The 18,745-nt window shown below is 37.8% G+C and overlaps 1 protein-coding gene across 2 annotated transcripts in view; it reads left to right on the forward strand.

The window, feature by feature from the left end:
• GRAMD1C (GRAM domain containing 1C) overlaps window positions 1-18,745 on the forward strand; it is a 961,713-nt gene that overhangs the window by 789,637 nt on the left and 153,331 nt on the right. For both annotated transcript variants that reach the window (XM_044073151.1, XM_044073150.1), the window contains one exon: window positions 17,173-17,239. In XM_044073151.1, the coding sequence (XP_043929086.1) occupies window positions 17,173-17,239 (67 nt within the window). The remainder of the gene's footprint in view (window positions 1-17,172; window positions 17,240-18,745) is intronic.

Genomic DNA, 18,745 nt, shown 5'->3' on the forward strand with positions numbered 1-18,745 from the left:
TTTAGTTAAATTATAATATTTTAAGTTGGTATCATTTTCTAACATGTCAAGCATCTGCATTTCACACATATTAAGAAACATTTCCAGTTCTTTAGATAAAGGTGGATTATAACTGCTAGGTTTATAAAATTCACAGTTATTTTGTTTTTGATTTCCAAATATTAATTTGAGGTTTAATTTCCTCACATAATCTCTTAACTCATTGATCATCACTAATTTATTGGCCCTTTGTGCCGGAGCAAAATTCCACCCCTTACTCAGTACACAGCAGTCATAATAAGAAATATTCTTGCTACATAAGTTAATAATTTTAAAGTTCACGCTGTTTATGTCTTCCATTGTTTTTGTTGGTAGTTCCAGTTCTTCCTTGGACCTTTCCTGCCACCCCATTTTTTTTTTGTGGCTGTTGTTTTTTTATAGTCTATTTTTTTCATTATGACCATCTGCTGTCACTTGGGCCCATGTTCTTCTTTGATTATCTATTCTTTGATATACCTCTATAATTTGTTTGCTTTCATCTCTCAAAGTTCCTTTTAGATGTGCTTCCTCACTGTTTTTTTTTAATTTTACTGGTATCCTTAACTTTGGGTCTCACTGCTGGTTCATTTGCTTGTTTATTTTCCCCTGTAGTATTGAAATGAACATCAGCCACAACAACTTGCATATTATTCTTATTGCCCAGTCTTTCCGACCTCCTTACAGTATTAACTTCTTCTTCTTCTAAACTGACAGCACTTGCACTAGCATCTTTGTGTGTAATATTGCCGGCATTAGCTTGCAACCGTAACCCATATGCTGTAGCAACGCCATTTGCGTATTCATTTCTATCTCTATAAAACTTTTTGGTTTTCCTTTGACACAACTCATTTAATTTATGTAAATTTTCTTGGATAAGGACCATTTTACTATTGAAATTTTCCCTGAAAGTATTGTCTTTAAGCATATCATAATTCGTTTTGACTTTAGTGGTTATATCTTCTATTTTACTCATATTGGCATCACGCAACAGTTCCATATATTGAAGTCCCGCCCTTTGATTAATATCAAGCCATTTATCAGTAAATTCCTTGGGTAAATCTCTACCCGCTGGCAAATTTTTTTTATTCTCAGTCCTCTGGGGACTTGTTGCACTTTTAAACAATTTTCGAAAAATAAGTTGTCCCACTGAAGACGTTTTAGGGACAGCAAATCTTTCTCTAACCAGTTAAACCTCTCTTGCATATTGTAAACAGAGCTAGTGCTGGATTCCAGTACAACATGGCCCTCAAGAGAAAATGAATTGACAGGCAGAGCTAAACACCCCATCAATAAATCATCATTAGTAGTATTCAACATAGATCTTCTTTGATTCTTATTGATAGAATTTACAGTACCTTCTTCATTCACAATGAATGAACCGCTCGGGGTATTGTTCAAAACACAACCGGCGAAAACAGCTGCAAAACTGATGCCTGAAGCAGAACCTTTTTCCATGACTGCCACTCTGCAACAAACACTCAACGAACTTGAAATACAGCAGCACGCTATTAACCAAATCAGTATCCAAAACAGCAAAAAAATGATGGCAGCACCAGGAAATGACGTTCAAGATTTAATCCACAGGTTCAAGACTATAATTCAAGTAAAATGCAAGCCATAAGTAAGCACTTTCGTCTCCTGCAATGGAGACTTCTTCAGACTAATGGCTTACACTTAAACAAAACCTTTTTAAATACTAAAATAGCAGTCAATTAAACTTAATTGACAATTAATCATTAAAAACTGAATTAGCAGTTTTAAAACAACAGTCAGCCTAATGCTGACAAATACCTCTAACTAAAATCCCTAATGCTTCAGTCCCTTCCTTTTTAAATACATAGTAAATTCTTCTGTGTGATTAAGTCCTGGGGGAAAGCATGTATTTAATCTAACCTGCCAGCAGTATTCCAACCACCCTAATTCTTCTCCTACATTGATACTTTTAACATTGGATGCACTGAATCTATTACCAAACACTTAAAATTAATTTTACATCTATTTTCCACATAATGCTTACCCATAGCATTTACACTATTCAAGTTTACATCCAAAAAAGACCAAGTGGAACATTGTCAAAGGTCAAATAAATAAAATTTGTAATTTGATGAAAGATGATGAAACCTTTCATGTTAAGGCTGACAATTTTTGCAAGAGAATGTTAAGTAGAGGTTACCCCCAAGAAATGGTAGATAAGGTGATGGCAGAAGAAATTATGAAAAGGAACAATATAATTGTAGATAAACCAAAGGAGAAAATCTCTGTAGATTTTACCACAGCTTTAGCATTACAGAATAGTACTGATTCTAATATTATTAAAAGTATAGTTAGAAGGAATTAGGGAATATTAAAATGAAATAGTGAAATTATAAAGAAATTAGGAGATGAACCAAAATTTGTACAAAAAAGAGCAAAAAATTTTAAAGACTTTTTTCAAAAGAAGTTAAATAAAAATAAGGCTGTGGAAGAAAAGCAAGGAATGGTAAAGTGCTTTGATTGTAATTATTGTCAATATTTATACATCAAAAGTCAAGAAATTACACTTGGGAAAACTTTAGTAGAAGTCCCAGGTAGATTCACATGTAAATCTAAAAATGTTGTTTATGTATTAATATGTGTAGAATGTAACTCCTTTTATGTAGGCAAAACAAAAAGAGAATTGTATAGGAGAATCTATGAACACCACTATGCTATTGGTAAGGGTGATGTAAAAAATGCTATGGATAAGCATTTTATGGAAAATATATGTAAAATTAATTTTAAGTGTTTGGTAATAGATTCAGGGCATCCTAATGTTAAAAGTATTAATGTAGAAGAAGAATTAGGGTGATTGGAATACTGCTGGCAGGTTAGATTAAATGCATGTTTTCCCCCAGGACTTAATAACAGAGAAGAATTTAGTATGTATTTAAAAAGGAAGGGACTGAAGCATTAGGGATTTTAGTTAGAGGTATTTGTCAGCATTAGGCTGACTGTTGTTTTAAAACTGCTAATTCAGTTTTTAATGATTAATTGTCAATTAAGTTTAATTGACTGCTATTTTAGTATTTAAAAAGGTTTTGTTTAAGTGTAAGCCATTAGTCTAAAGAAGTCTCCATTGCAGGAGATGAAAGCGCTTACTTTTGGCTTGTATTTTACTTGAAATATTGTCTTGAACTTGTGGATTAAATCTTGAATGTCATTTCCTGGTGCTGCCATCATTTTTTTGCTGTTTTGGACACATTTTAAATTTATAGTTTGAACATTTTTCCAGTAGGCAATGAACCAATAATGACAATACTACCCAATTCAGAACATTTCCATCATAAAAATCTACCTCCACACACACACACACACACACACACACACACACACACACACAGACACAAAATTGCATTTTAAATGTATTGTTTGAACATTTTTCCAGTAGCAATGAAACAAAATGCATGAACCAATAATGACAAAAACTGCCCAGTTAAGAACATTTCCATCATAAAAGTGTAACTATATAAATAGAATGACAGTAGTGTAAACCACAAGTACCCTATTTTGCAAACAAGCAAACATAAATAAATATATAAACAGAGAGACAGAAAGATAGATAGACAGATATGTAAAAAAGTAAATACCTGTTAGATATTTGTGCGGAGTGTGTATATGAGCATGGGTCCCTTGCAGACATGTGCACAGGCATTTCTAAACTTACTCTTGTGAATAACACCAGTACAGACTGCAGTATTGTACAGAGATTTTCAACAGAGCAGGTGTTGTACAGAAGAACTGCATGCCATGGAAGGTCATATCTGAGCAATGGTTACACATTATATATATATATATATATATATATATATATATATATATATATATATATGTGTATATATATATATCATTTATATTTATATATGTATACATATATACACACACATATATATATTATATATATGTCTGTGTGTGTGTGTGTGTGTGTGTGTGTGTCTCATCGGTGAAATGCTTTCAATACTTTTGACAATTACTACACATAAAATCTGCTTGTTCACATCAAAAAGACTTTTTTTTGACATTCCGAATTATAACCTTAGTTCTAGCCTAGGGTAAGATTTTACAAATGTTAGTGTCTGTATGAAAATTACGTCCAGGCACGGGAAAACCCCTACTATTTGAATGGTACTTATATGTAGTGCATAAGAACTATGAACGAACATGTTCTTAAATTCTTTCAGAAATGGAAATCCTCCACAACATGTGATAGTAACAGTTTCAGTATTCTAAATGCATCCTCTTTTTGTGTAGTCATTAGATTCTTATCAGGTGAACCCAGTTTTGCTTTTCAGGCCTTGTTCAACCCTACTAGCTATTATCTTCTTTGAAAAAAAAACATCAATGAATGCCGATTTTAAAGAACTAGTTATATAACAAAATACCAATATGTCATCATCAGCATCGTGTCCTCTCACTTAGGGAACAAGTGACATTCACGTTTTAGTTAGACAAATGTTTGCATTTCATAAATTCATGCCTTGAGTCTCTAGCTCCAAACTTCTATGCTAGACTAAACATCTTCACATCTTAAAGCTGTCCAAAACATGGCCTGTGGACCGCATTGCTGCATTAGTAAAAGAAGCAGGGTGACAAGCATATAACTAAATAGTACTCACTCACTGTCTCTCCATCACTCATACACACACACTCTTCAGCTTTCATATCAACATTCACTCTCTCTCATCACTCACACACAAGCTCTCTTCAACTTCAATACCTGCATTCACTCACTCGCTCTCTCCAATTGCTCTCTCACACACACACACACACACACACACACACACACACACACACTCTTCACCTTTCATACCTGCAATCACTCACTTTCTCTCTCCAATTGCTCTCACACACACACACACACACACACACACACACACACACACACACACACACATAATCTCGTCAGCTTTCATACCTGCATTCACTCATTTTCTCTCTCCGATCGCTCACACACACACACACACACACACACACACACACACACACACACACACGCACACATAATCTCGTCAGCTTTCATACCTGCATTCACTCATTTTCTCTCTCCGATCGCTCACACACACACACACACACACACACACACACACACACACACACACTCTTCACCTTTCATACCTGCATTCACTCACTTTCTCCGATCGCTCGCACACACACATACACACACACACTCTTCACTTTTCATACCTGCATTCACTCACTTTCTCTCTCCGATTGCACATACACACACACACACACACACACACACACGTTTCAGTTACCTTAAAGCAAAGCAAGCTATGTGGCAACTCCTGTTCTGCCCGGAAAACTGCAGTTGTACGGTAGCAGTCCGTTGAGCTTAAATAGCTTAAATCCAAAACGGCAGTCCCAGTATTCAAACAGACACTCTCCCACACTTTCACATCCCTTGAGCTTAATTCTGACAGGCTGACAGAGCTGACGTTATCGCGCCCATGATGACGTCAGCTCCAAAGGTGCGAAAATGAAAAAGTCTAAAAAATAGATGAAAAATCGGAAATGAAGGGGTGCCACTTGGGAATCATGGCACCCCATTATTGGGACCCCAAAACTCGGTAAAAAACAAGTAATTTGGGATGGTTAGGAGGTCTGTTCATAACCTATTAACTTAATACACACACACAAAACTATGTACATCTTCGAATTATGAAGTTTAACCCTCCTAATAGGAAAAATTGTCCCTAATTGACAGCTGCATTGACAGGCTTTAATTAACCAGTGATGAATGTTATCCATGCTAAGATGCAGGGCATAGCCTGTGCTTTGACTTACACTAAGTGCTGCCTGTTTTTGTCTTATCTGTATTCCTCTCCCAGATGTAGAAAACAATTTGAATGCTTTCAGAAAACATTATCTTTTAGCCACTGAAAGAAAAAAATATTGTTTTTATTACTATTTTATCATGTTGTCTCTATAGAAACATGAAATTCAGATACACAGTTGTTTTCAGCAACAGGTTTCTCATGTTTCACTTTGAACATCTTTTTACTAAAGGAAAACTTTTCCATACATTTAGTATTCTCTAATTTACTTGCTTCCACTTAAAACTTGTTAGAGCAAGCTAAGAGTCTACATCCAGTCATTCTCCTATACAAAAGTATGAAAAAGCTATCAATTTTACTTGTATTATGATCTGTATACTTTGACAGCCCATACCTCACCTCAACAACCCAAGATTGCAAACTATTATCTTAAACATACTTTTGTTCAAACTTTTTTCTCTTTTTACATTGTGATGCCTACATTTCTTAAAACTAAAGGAGAAGAAAAAAAGAAGCAGAAGAAATAAGGGGCAGCTGTTTACTTTAGTATCCCTATAACAAACAAACTTATCTGAAAATGTTGCACTATATAACATGCAATAATTGTCATGTTTTATAAAAATACTGTTAAGAACAAAAATTGTTTTCCTCACTGTTATCTCTTTCCTTCCTTATCATCTCTTCTTAATGTTTGTATAAACATTAATGACATGAAGTAGGGTATATGCTTTGGAGTCTCCTTAAAGTTTAACAAACACACACACACACACACACACACACACACACACACACACACACACACACACACACACACACACACGTTTCAGTTACCTTGTTCAGCCATATTTCACATATGTGATTGATGCTTTGTAATGCCACATTTATTCATTTCAGAGTTGCTGTTTTCTTCCTGTTGATCTCCATCTCTCAACTTCAGGCACTAATTAATTTCCAACATACTTCTGGTTCTTCCAGTCATCTCCTGTGCCTTTCTCTGTCTCTCATGCATTTTCATTTGGATCATTGGAAAAGGTTTCACTGCAAAATCTCTTTATGAGCTTTATTATTAGAAGAATACAAAGCAGAGCCCATTTCTGTTTGGTAACTCACTTTTTGTTGGACAGATTTTTATATTTCATCTTTAGCATGTTCTGCATCAAAAATAACTATGATCTTCCAGGAAAAAAAGTATTCTGAAGATAACTAAATCCAACAACATGAATCTCACAACTGCCTCTCAACATTCCCTGGTTACTGGAATACATTTACTCCTCTTCTGCCTGGTGTACAGTGAGTAATAATTTTCCACAATCACTCTGTTATTTCCAGCTTTTAGTACTTTGTCCTTCTGCCACAGGTTTGTCAGAATCAACTCTTTCTGCTTGCAGAATTGCATCTTTACCATTAGAGGTCTTGGCTGCTTTCTCATGGCCAGGTTTGGAGCATGCACACAATGTGCCATTTCAATTAACAACACCTGTGTGGAATACCAGTCCAGCTGCTTAGTTGTGCTTTCATAAAATTAATACAGTCTGCTCCTTCCACTCCTCTGGTACAGCAGAAAAAAGTTTTCCCTATATGCTCTGTCTACCATTTTTTGAAGCATATCTTCTTGAACAGTCTTATATTCGGCCAACCTTTTTTTCATTTTGACCTCTGATTTTTGCAGTTTTATCAGCTCATCTAAATATCTGTTTAAAGCTTCTTCCATTTTTCCAGCTTTTTTGTCATTTGAGTTTATATTCTCCTTAAGTGTTTCATTTGTTTTAATCTGGTCTGAGCAGATTTGACTTATTTTTACCTCTAGATTACTGGAAATCATGTCTTGCATGAAAGCTGGATCTTGAATTGCGTTTTGTTGAACAGCTGCAGGATTTTCCCAGTCAATGTTTTCCCTCACCTTTTCTGGTTTTCTTTCAGGTTCTCTAAATTTCTTCTTTGCTGGCATCCAAACAATGCACTTACTTGTCAGTAACTGAACTTTACCCTGAAAGACAAATTCACTTGCCATCTTTTCTGAATTTCTTTTTCCCACTGGGAAAGCTGAAATTAAGCTGTTACTCAGAGTGCAGGTATTTTGGAATCTCCCTTTTTTTAAAGTCTGTGGGTATGAATGATGGATATGAGGCAAATTTTGGGGGGTTTCAAACAACATAATGCTAATTTTCTTTGTAATTTATTTATTGTTATGGAGCCAATTAGATAATTCCAAACATTTTAACTGAAGGTGAGTTTGAAGGCTCAGATTACATTTGCCGGATTTAATCATAAAAATGTCATCTACATATACTGTAAAGTTAGTCAGGTCTAGGTACCATCATTGATAAAAAGGGCAAAATGTAGTAGGCCTAGTACAGAGCCTTAAGGTGCACCAGTGCTGAATATATACGTCTGGAAATGAGTTACTGTAATAAATGTAAAAAGTTGTGCCTTTTAATCACAGAACCAAATTATGATGTTATCTGTGAAATTTAGTTTGTATAGGTTATGTAATAACAGGCTATTGTTATTGGTCTCAAATGCCCTAGCCATATCTATGAATATGCCTGTTGTTACAAGTCTTTCATTCATCTTCTAGCCAATTAAGATCATGTAGAGTGAGACTGCTGTGTCCATAAGCAAAACACTCAGTCCTAGAATACGTTTCCACCAGTTTACTTTAAGAGGCTAGGTTATTGTACATGTGATTAGGGCATTTTGTGGGGAGCTGAATGCCGATAATTGGGACAGACAGAAGAGAGTATGAGGACTGCCTGGCTCCATACGGATGGGGCAACAGGAATAAAATAGGCAAGACCATTCTAGACTTCTGTTTGTTAAATGGGTTGATAGCCCATTAACCACATAAATCTTTATGGTTTCTCAAAAATGATCACCACCTCTACTAGAACCCACAAACAAAGTGGTAAGGAAACCATACTAGACTGGATTCTCATAAACAGTCACCCTACTACTTATAAACCAGAAACCCTTCCAGATGACATCAGTGACCATGCTCTTACCTATATAATTAAACAAAAACTTCATAGGCCCAATCCTACTATTTTCAAAACCTCCCGTTCAAAAAAATAACTTTCACCCTGAGAACTTCCAAACAGAACTGAAGGCATGTGACTGGTCACCACTGCTCCATCTTCAACTTGATGAAGCAGTCACCTACTTTAATACTAGATTCCTTTAAATCCTAGACTTCCATGCCCCCTATCGCTCATCCTGAATAAAGACCAAAACTGCCCCATGGCTCACAAAACAAACTAGGCAAAAAATCCTCCCAAGAAATAAAATCTGGGCCAAGTGGAGAGCCTCTAAATGCCCTTCTGACCACCTTTACTTTAAACAATTAAGAAATGCCACCAAAAAAGAAATTCTGCTAGACAAAAAAAACTTTTACCTTCACCGCCAACAAACCCACAAACAAAAACCACAAAATATCTGGTCAGCTATGAACAAATTACTTCACCCAGGGCACACAAATTCTCCCACCCCATCAGGAATCACCCACAATAACCCTAAACTGATAGCTGATTCATTTAACAACTACTTTATAGAAGCCATACAAACTCTAGCTAATACTCTACCACCCACTAGCTCCCTCCCACCTAATACCACAACAAATTCAGTTCCTTCTTTTCACATACAACCAGTCCCTACATCCCTCATTTATAACCTCCTTCAAAAACTCAAGCCATGCACCCCTTCTGCTGACTGTATACCAGCAGAATACCTGCAAATTGCAGCTAAAGTCATTGCCTACCCTATTTCTATCCTTATTAATAGAACTATTTCAGAAAGTAAAATCCCTCTTATATGGAAGGTCTCTCACATCATTCCTCTACACAAAGGTGGGACATCAACTGATATTTCCAACTTAGACCAATCGCCCTACTCTCTTCTATAGCTAAAAAAAATGGAACAATGTATCCACCAACAACTACTTGACCATCTTCTCCACAACAATTTACTTGCCAACTGCCAACATGGTTTCAGACCATTCTATAGTACTTCAACTGCCCTGCTATCTTTTTCTGACTGTATAAACAAAAATCGTAGCAATAACTCTCTTTCATCCACTGTGTTTATTGACCTTTCAAAAGCCTTCGATATGGTCAACCATAATCTGCTTATGGAGGTATTAAAAGCCTATTCACTGGACGCGCAGGCATTACTCTGGTTTAAATCCTATTTAGACAACCGACATCAAGCAGTCCTTTGGGACAATAAGCTTTCAACTCCCCTCCCCATAAACCTTGGAGTACCTCAAGGCTCTATCCTAGGCCCTCTTCTCTTTTCAATGTTTATTAATGACCTAAATACTAAAATTCCTCAAACCACCTGCATACAATATGCTGATGATTCTACTTTAATCTGCTCAGCTAGGTCCCCAACCACACTCCAGACCCTCACCCAATCTGTATTTCATACTGTTGAAAATTGGTTCATGCAACACTGCCTCCTCCTGAACCCCAAAAAAATAAAATTATTACTCTTTACTCCTACTCTAAAATCACCACAATTTATCTTCACTATAACTTCTAACAATGGAACCACCATATCCCCTGATATCACAACCCGTCTCCTGGGCATAACCATACAACCTTAGCTATGATGATCACATCAACACTACCATAAAATCTGTCAACAAAAAACTAGGTTCCCTGTATAGACTCAAACCCTTCCTTACACCAACAGTCAAAACCACTATAGCCCAGACTCATCTGATCTCTACACTGTTTTATGCTTCTGCCATTTATACTAATCTTTCTAAAAACAACCTTAACAAACTTGCCACTAGCTATAATAACATAGCCAGATTTGCTACTGGCAACCCTTTTAGAACCCGCCACTGTCTCAACCTCAAACAATTGGGATGGTTAGAACTGCAGCACCAACTACTCTGTCATCAACTTACTATAACCGAAAAGATACTTTACCCCACTAATAATACCCCAATCCTCACTAATCTGACTACCCCTTACAAAAACCTTACAACTCTTCATTCAGCCAATAAGCTTCTAGTTTCCACTATTAAATCTAAAAACAAAGCTGGAGACTCACTTTTCACTAACACAGTGGGTAAAGCCTGGAACCAGCTTCCAAGTGAACTTTCTACTCTCTCTTCCACACATCTTTTTAAAAAAAACAGCTCAAAGAACATTTTAAAACTCACTGACTTTGTCCCTGCACGAACCCTGACTGATTTTCCACTTTACCCATTCCTGCTCTCCCTTTTACTTCACTTCTCCAGTGTACTATATTGCTCAAACTTTTCAATGTCCTTTTTGCTGTACAAACAAAAAAAAAAACTTGTTATAACTTTTTTAAAATGTATTACTCTTTGTGTTTTTTCTCTGTCAAATATTGTTTATTCTTCTGTATTTATTCTTAGTTCATTCCCTTCTAAATACCTCAGAACACAATATTTTTTGTTTCTTTTTTTCTTTCACAAATATTCCAATATTGTTATCATCTGTACTTGATAATAACTTTTTTATATTAATATTGTATAGTAATGTTTTTCTGTCTATGCTTGGAGCTTTTTCCCCAGGCCTCTACTGGAAATGGACATGTATCCAGTTAGACTAGCCTGGTCAACAATGTAAATAAATAAATAAATAAATAGTGGCTAGAGCATGGTTCAGTAAGAGGGACAGTCATCAGATCACATAAAAGAGTGATCAGCATGCAATTCTGGTAGACTTCCTCATAATAATGAAAGGGCATTGAGGTAGAAACAGCCAGCCCACAGCATAAACTACTGGTTGCAATAATCAGCTGCTGTCAGTGGTCCGAAAAGGCTCTATGGTGAACAGAGTCCAGGTTTTGAAGACCTGGAAGTTGACTGGTAAGGAAGCACGGGAGTTCAAGGAAATACACTGAGCTCTTTTACCTCAGGAAGAAGGTGGAGTTAAAGAAGAATGGCAGTGCATCAAAACAACATGGGTGAGGACTATAGAACAGGTATAGAAACAAGGTTCAAAAGTTAAGCTGGTGGTGGAACGCAGAAGTCAAGGAAGTCACCAAAAGAAAGGAGTAGTTCAGGAAAAAGTGAAAGTAAAAAAACAGACCAGGCTAAGAAGGAATATTGGTTGACTAACAAAGAAGCTGAGAGAAAGTTTCATTAGCAAAAAACAACAAGACATCAGAAGCAGCCTCCCAGCTTCTGGAAAGGGACTCGGCAGATGGCACAAAGAAACTGTATCAGGTTTCAAGACAAAGACAGAAAGATGCAGAAGATAAGTCATCAAAACCCATCATAAGAGATGCCAGCAACAACTTGCTCACCAGTCCATGGGACATCAGATGCAGATGGAAGGTGTACTTCTAGCAGCTTTTGAATGAAGAAAACCCCCACAGAAGCTGTACTTCCTCAAAAATAGAATACAATGAAAGAAGAAGAGGAGGCCACCCTAGAAGAAGTAAGAACAGCACTAAAGAAAATGAAGTCAGGTAAAGCAGCTGCTCAGATGAGGTCACAGCAGATATGATCAAGATATTAGCTGAGTTAGGGAAGCAATGGCTCCAGAGTGTACTCATAGCAGTATGGAGAGAAGGTATATCCGAGATTATTGGAGAATAAGCATTATAGTGCCATTGTACAAAAACAATAGTAGAGAGAGAAGTGAGCAAACGCTTACGGAAAACCTAAGAAATGCTGCAAATATGTTTTCAAAGAATGGTGCTTTCCTCCTTGGCTACTGCTGTTAAAATTCTTGTTAAGACGCTTCTCCTTGTTTCTTCTTTAAAATAACTTTTATTAAAATGATTTAAAACAAAAAAACAAAATAAAAGCTACAACCGAACCATTTGAAAGTTAGTGTTGTAACGCAAAAAAGAGAGATGAGCGCTTTCGGTTTATCAACCTTCTTCAGATCTGCTTAACATTTGCAGCTACTTATATTTATATTCATGCTGCTTGCTTAGTCATCCCCCACAACCAATGGGAGTCTCTATGCTAATTCTTGATGTACTTGTAATCCAATCCGATGTTCTGGTTCTTATTTCTTGGAAGCCAATTACATTATTATAGCGTTACAACACTAACTTTCAAATGGTTCGGTTGTAGCTTTTATTTTGTTTTTTTGTTTTAAATCATTTTAATAAAAGTTCTTTTAAAGAAGAAACAAGGAGAAGTGTCTTAACAAGAATTTTAACAGCAGTAGCCAAGGAGGAAAGCACCATCCTTTGAAAACATATTTGTACAAAAACAAGGTGGAAATTATCACTTGTTGACAGTATGGAGGTATAAAACTCCAGTCACACTGCATGTTCCACCCTAAAGGGCCCATCTCAATATCAAAAGATTGCAAAATTCCGGTAATCACGGCCACACAGGTAGAAACCGCACTCTCCAAAGCTAAGAATACAGCATCCATGGGACCAGATGATATCCCAGGCTGTGTACTACATGAACTACAAAATGAACTGGCACCTCACCTAAGTGTCATGTTTAATCATAGCCTCACCTCAGGCTTTGTACCCACTGAGTGGCGCACAGCTACAGTTATCCCGCTCCACAAGGGAGGATCCGCCTTGGAACCTGAGAACCACCATCCCATCAGTCTGACAAGCCTGATCTACAAGGGCATGGAACGCATTATCATGGAACTTATAAATAGACATTGGCAACCTTCAAACACTGGACCCCACCCAGTTTGGGTTTGTGAAGGGCCGATCTTGTCTCCTGAATCTGACTGACTTCTAATCGGTCTCCAGAGCTGTGGACGAGGGTAAGGCAGTCCACACAGCCTATCTGGACTTTGCCAAGGCCATCGACACCATCCCCCACTCTGGAATCATAGATAAACTTACTAAGCTGGGCATAAATCCCTACATCACTCGATGGGTTGCCAACTGGCTTACTGACAGAACCCAGACTGTAAAAGTAGCCGACTCCAAATCCAGCTCCAGACAGATGACAATTGGAGAACCTCAGGGTTCAGTCCTGGGACCACTCTTGTTTGGTATCTACTTCTCTGAAGTACAGGCCAACACTAAGGGACTCTGGCTAACAAAGTTCGCAGATGACTGCAAACTGGGAGCCATTATTGAATCCCCAAATTATGTGGATATTCTACAAAAGGGCCTTACAGAAACAGATGCCTGGTGCCAGAGCCATGGGCTCAAGCTTAATGCCAAGAAATGTATAGTTATCCCCTTTGGAAAAAAACGTGTACCCATGAATTACCACATAGGTGGAAGGACAATAAACATCGAAAGTGTGATGAGAGACTTAGGGACACAGGTGAAAAGTGGTCTTACTTTCGATAACCACATCGCCACAACAGTCAGGAAATCCTTCTATGTGGCACACCTCATCACTAAGAGCTTTTCATCCAGAAAAAAGGAGGTCATTGTCCCACTGTACTCATCCCTCATTAGACCCATTATAGGTTATAATGCCCCGTTTGGTATGTACCTCACAAGACATCTGCAACAGCTGGAAAGGCCACAGAAATACCTCACTAAAATAATCACAGGCCTAAAGCAGATGCCATATGCTGACCATCTAAAAAAAACTCCAGCTATACTCTGTGGCACATCGTCTACTCAGTGGTGATCTCTGCTTAACATACAAGGCCATGTCAAACCCTGAGCTGTTGGACATGCTCCACTTAAAGAAATCCCAATCCCTCAGAGCCACATGCTCCAGGGATCTAAACCTTGTCATCACAATGAACAAAACATGCTGGAGGGATAGGTTCCTGACCCAGAGACTCACCATACTCTGGAATAGACTGTCCATACATGTCAAGCAGAGCACCTCATTAGCCCTCTTCAAAAGGAACCTTGATGATTGGATGGGAGATAGGAAATTCACCCCGGAGATCATGTCAGTCGCCCTGCTAGACAAGGGTCCAGAGAAGTAAATATTGTGGGAAGAAATATCCAGGGAATTGTTATGGCTAGGCTTGCATAGGCCCTAGGGCCGATAGCCTAGTACCAACCTATGAACCTATGAAAGCTTTGGAGAGGTCACTGGTAAGTGAATAAGCAGAACAGTAAAACATAAGATGGGAGACAAAAATTTCAGAGTCATCTCAGGATGCAGCACAACCAAGCCAATGTTTCCATTGAGATAGGTAGTTGAGAAGAAGCTAAAGATGAGGAAAGAGTCCAACTGGATATTCTCTGATTTGGAGAAAGTATATAACAACGTCCCAAGAAAGCTGATTTACACAATCCTGCGATGGTTTGAAGTCACAAAAAACATTGGTAGAATTAATGCAAACAATGTACGAGGACCCACTGGCACAAGTATGAGCTGTGTTCAGACTCAGAGGGGTTCCAGTGGGGAGTGGATGTGCATCCGTGTCAGCTCTGAGCCCACTGCTTTTCATGCAGGTAATGGGCTATATTAGCAAACAGGTCATTGGCTACAGATCAACAAAGCTGCTGTGTGCAAACAATGTGGTATTACAAGCAGACTCTGAGCAAGACCTTCAGCAAATAATAGAGGAATGGAATGCAAATCTGAAGGAACACATACAGATAAGACAGTTGTAATAGCAGCAGATGGGGAAAATCAGAAGAAGCTGAGAATGGAGATAGAAGGGAAAATAATGGAATAGGTTAACAGCTTCAAGTATCTGTGAGGTGTGGTTGAGGTGAAGAGAAGTCTGAATGAGGAGGTCAAAGTTAGAATAAGTGGGGCAACAGCCAACTGGCACAGAGTGCTAGGACTAATATGTGACAGGAGAATGCCAAAGAAACTCTAGAGTGAGGTGTACAAAACAGTGGTGTAACCAGTATTACTGTAGGGTACAGAAATCGGGGCAGTGAGGGCAGAGCAGTTGAGTCAGCTTGAGGTGATGGAGATGCAGTGCCTGAAACAGGTGGTAGGGCACACTGTGAGACAGTCAGAGAAACAAAGACATAGCAGAAGCCAAAGTTGCTCCAATTGCAGAGAAAGTCAAAGAGAACAGATTGCGGTGGTTCGGGAACATGTGCAGGCAAGCCGAAAACAATCTGGTGAAGAAGGCAAAAGGAAACAAGGAAGTCAAACAGAGATGGACAGATTGTGTGACACAAGACCTGAGACAGTCAGGCATGAGTGTTGAAGAGGGTAGTAGAGCTGCTCTGAATTGGGAAAGAGAGGGAAACAGCTGATGTGACACCCCGACCTCACAAAGGAGGGGGGTGATGAAGAAGAGGTGGATATGAACAGGGTAGCTTGTTAGCTCTAGCTGTGGAGTGGAGACTCTGGCTCTTAGTAAAGCTTTAGTTTTGTACAGTTTGAAGTGAGGTTAGTTGTTTTCAGTAATGCTGTGCACATAGGAATTGAACATAAGCTGAATATCAAAGTAATGCAAAGAACCTTAATTATTTCAACTTCTATGACTAAGGTGAGAGTGATCACAGAGAAATGAAATAGGTTGTCTGATTCAAACTGCATAGGCTCAGGCCCAGTTTGAGAATGAGCAGTTGTCCTGGGAAAAATTTGCCATTTGGGTATTTTAAGCTTTCATTATTTTCTTTTCACGAAAATGGGTTTTGATCATATAAGGTGTGTGTGTATATATCTATATATATATATATCTATATACTAAAACTGAAATCAAGTTGTCTGACAAACTGCAAAAATAAGAAATTAGCACTTTCAGCCTTACCAGAATGTGAACAGAACTATTAGTGTAACAACTCTTCCTGAATACTCTAGCACCAACTCCATACTGAACCCTATTTTTAAAAACTTCCGTATCTAAATATTGAATTAGTTATTGATGTTTTCCCCTTGAATCTGAAATACTCATATAAAATTAGCTGTCAGTCAGTATCCTGAACATAATGAGGTTACTAGTATTAAACCCCTTTTAAAAATTAGAAGAGTAAAAATATAAACTGATTTTTCAATAAATATTAGTGTTTTATTATTATTATCAATTCTTTATAGCCGATTACCGCCATGTTTTGAGTGATTAGGCCATGTTATTTTATTTATGTTTGATTGGTTTTGTTTTATTAAATAAGCGTTGTGTTTTTGAATTGATATGTTTGAAGTCCTGTTTATTTTGTAAGGATAAAAGCATTTACCATTATTTCATTATTTTAATAAAGTGTGTGCTTGTTCTACACATGATTTTCTGGTATGGCTGATTATACACATACACACACACATATATATATATATATATATATATATATATATATATATATATATATATATATATATATATATATATATATTGTGTGTGTGGTTTATTTCACACACACACACACACACACACACACACACACACACACACACATATAAATGAGGGATGGAAAAGTATAGAATGAACAACAGTTTCAGAAAGAGCATGGACATGACAACACCACAGTGGAAATGGTAACTTTATTTCTCTTTTCTGTCACTGGATTTTAGGAAGAAGTTCGAGAAAACATCCCTACAAGGGCACTTCCTTCACTGTAATGCTGGCACTCAGCTTTTTGTAAGTATACAGCTCTTTAGCTAGTTTTTCAAATAGAAACAAGCTGTTTCCTGTGCCATACAGCTCTGTTGCACAGGAAAATATTCTTGCCAACTCATTACCTCACTTGCACAAAGTTTTGATAATTACCTTATTCTTACCCTGTGTTTTGGTCTCAGTTGTATATAACTGAGCTTTTATTAACTACTTTGCTTGATATGCTTTAACACCAGCAGCATCATTCCAGTTCCAGTGCAGTTAATAGGCTGGTAACCCTTCCTGTTATGATACCCTCCATGGGACTGGTAGGGGCCTTAATAGCTACTTAGGTACAATCTGTCACACCAAGCACCTTAAGATATATTCGTCATTCCACAGAAGGAATGTGTAGCACTGGCTCAGTTCTGTGGAGATGGTGAGAAATAGATATTCTCATCCACATTAGCTAAGAGTATATTGAACTGCTACATTATTGAGATAGAAGCCAGTGAGATAACCAGTGTGTCTCCAAAAGGCTCTCCAGTCTGTCTCCAAAAGGTCCTTGTGGCAAGTATAATGAGCACTATACATGCTATGGTATGCATAGTAATAGGAAAGTCATGCATATCTTTCATTTAAGTTTGTGGGCCACCACAAGTTCTCCAAAGCCTTTGTAACTTTTGTAACTTTGTAAACTAAACAACCACCTTTTCTTCAAAAATACAGCCAACTGAGGAACCTTGCAAAAAACACACAACTAATGACAAAAAGTCATACTGTAACTCTGCTCAGCTTAACAACAAATCCAATCCTGGAAAATTTTGGTCAACTCTCAACAACATCTTCTATCCTGGAAGGCCCTCTAATCCCTCCCCATACTCTAACTCTTCCTCTCAGGAAACAGCTACCCTCCTGAATAAACACTTTATCTCTTCCTTCCAAAATCTGGTAACCTCTAAGCCAAACTCTACTTCGACACCCACCTCTCCAAGTCCCACTAACACAACTTTGTTTTCTTTTGAGCCAGTTCCCATTACTCACATCAAATCTCTACTACTCAAGCTAAAACCTTGCTCTCCTTCCACTGACAATCTATCTCCTACATTCCTCAAATTTGCTGCTGACTCAATTGCCAATCCTGTATCTATACTAATTAATTGATCTATTCTGGAATCAACTTTCCCCACCCTTTGGAAATCTTTCTTCACTATCCCTCTTCATAAAGGTAGAAACTCCACTGACCCCTCAAACTACCGACCCATTGCCATTCTGTCCCCCCTCTCCAAGATATTAGAAAAATGTATTCACTCACAGCTTCTCAATCACCTCCTCACACACCACTTACTTACCCCTACCCAACATGGATTTCGTCCTCACCACAGCACCACCACTGCCCTCCTCTCCTTCACTCATATCATTGCAGAGGCCCTAGACAACAATAAACTCATTTCCTGTCTCTTCCTAGATCTCTCCAAAGCCTTCAGTACCATCTCTCATCCTCTACTACTATCCAAACTCACAAATCTCCACCTAACCCCCTCCGCACTT

Source organism: Protopterus annectens, chromosome 5.part1, assembly GCF_019279795.1.
Source record: "Protopterus annectens isolate FY-2018-M chromosome 5.part1, PAN1.0, whole genome shotgun sequence".
NCBI lineage: Eukaryota > Metazoa > Chordata > Ceratodontiformes > Protopteridae > Protopterus > Protopterus annectens.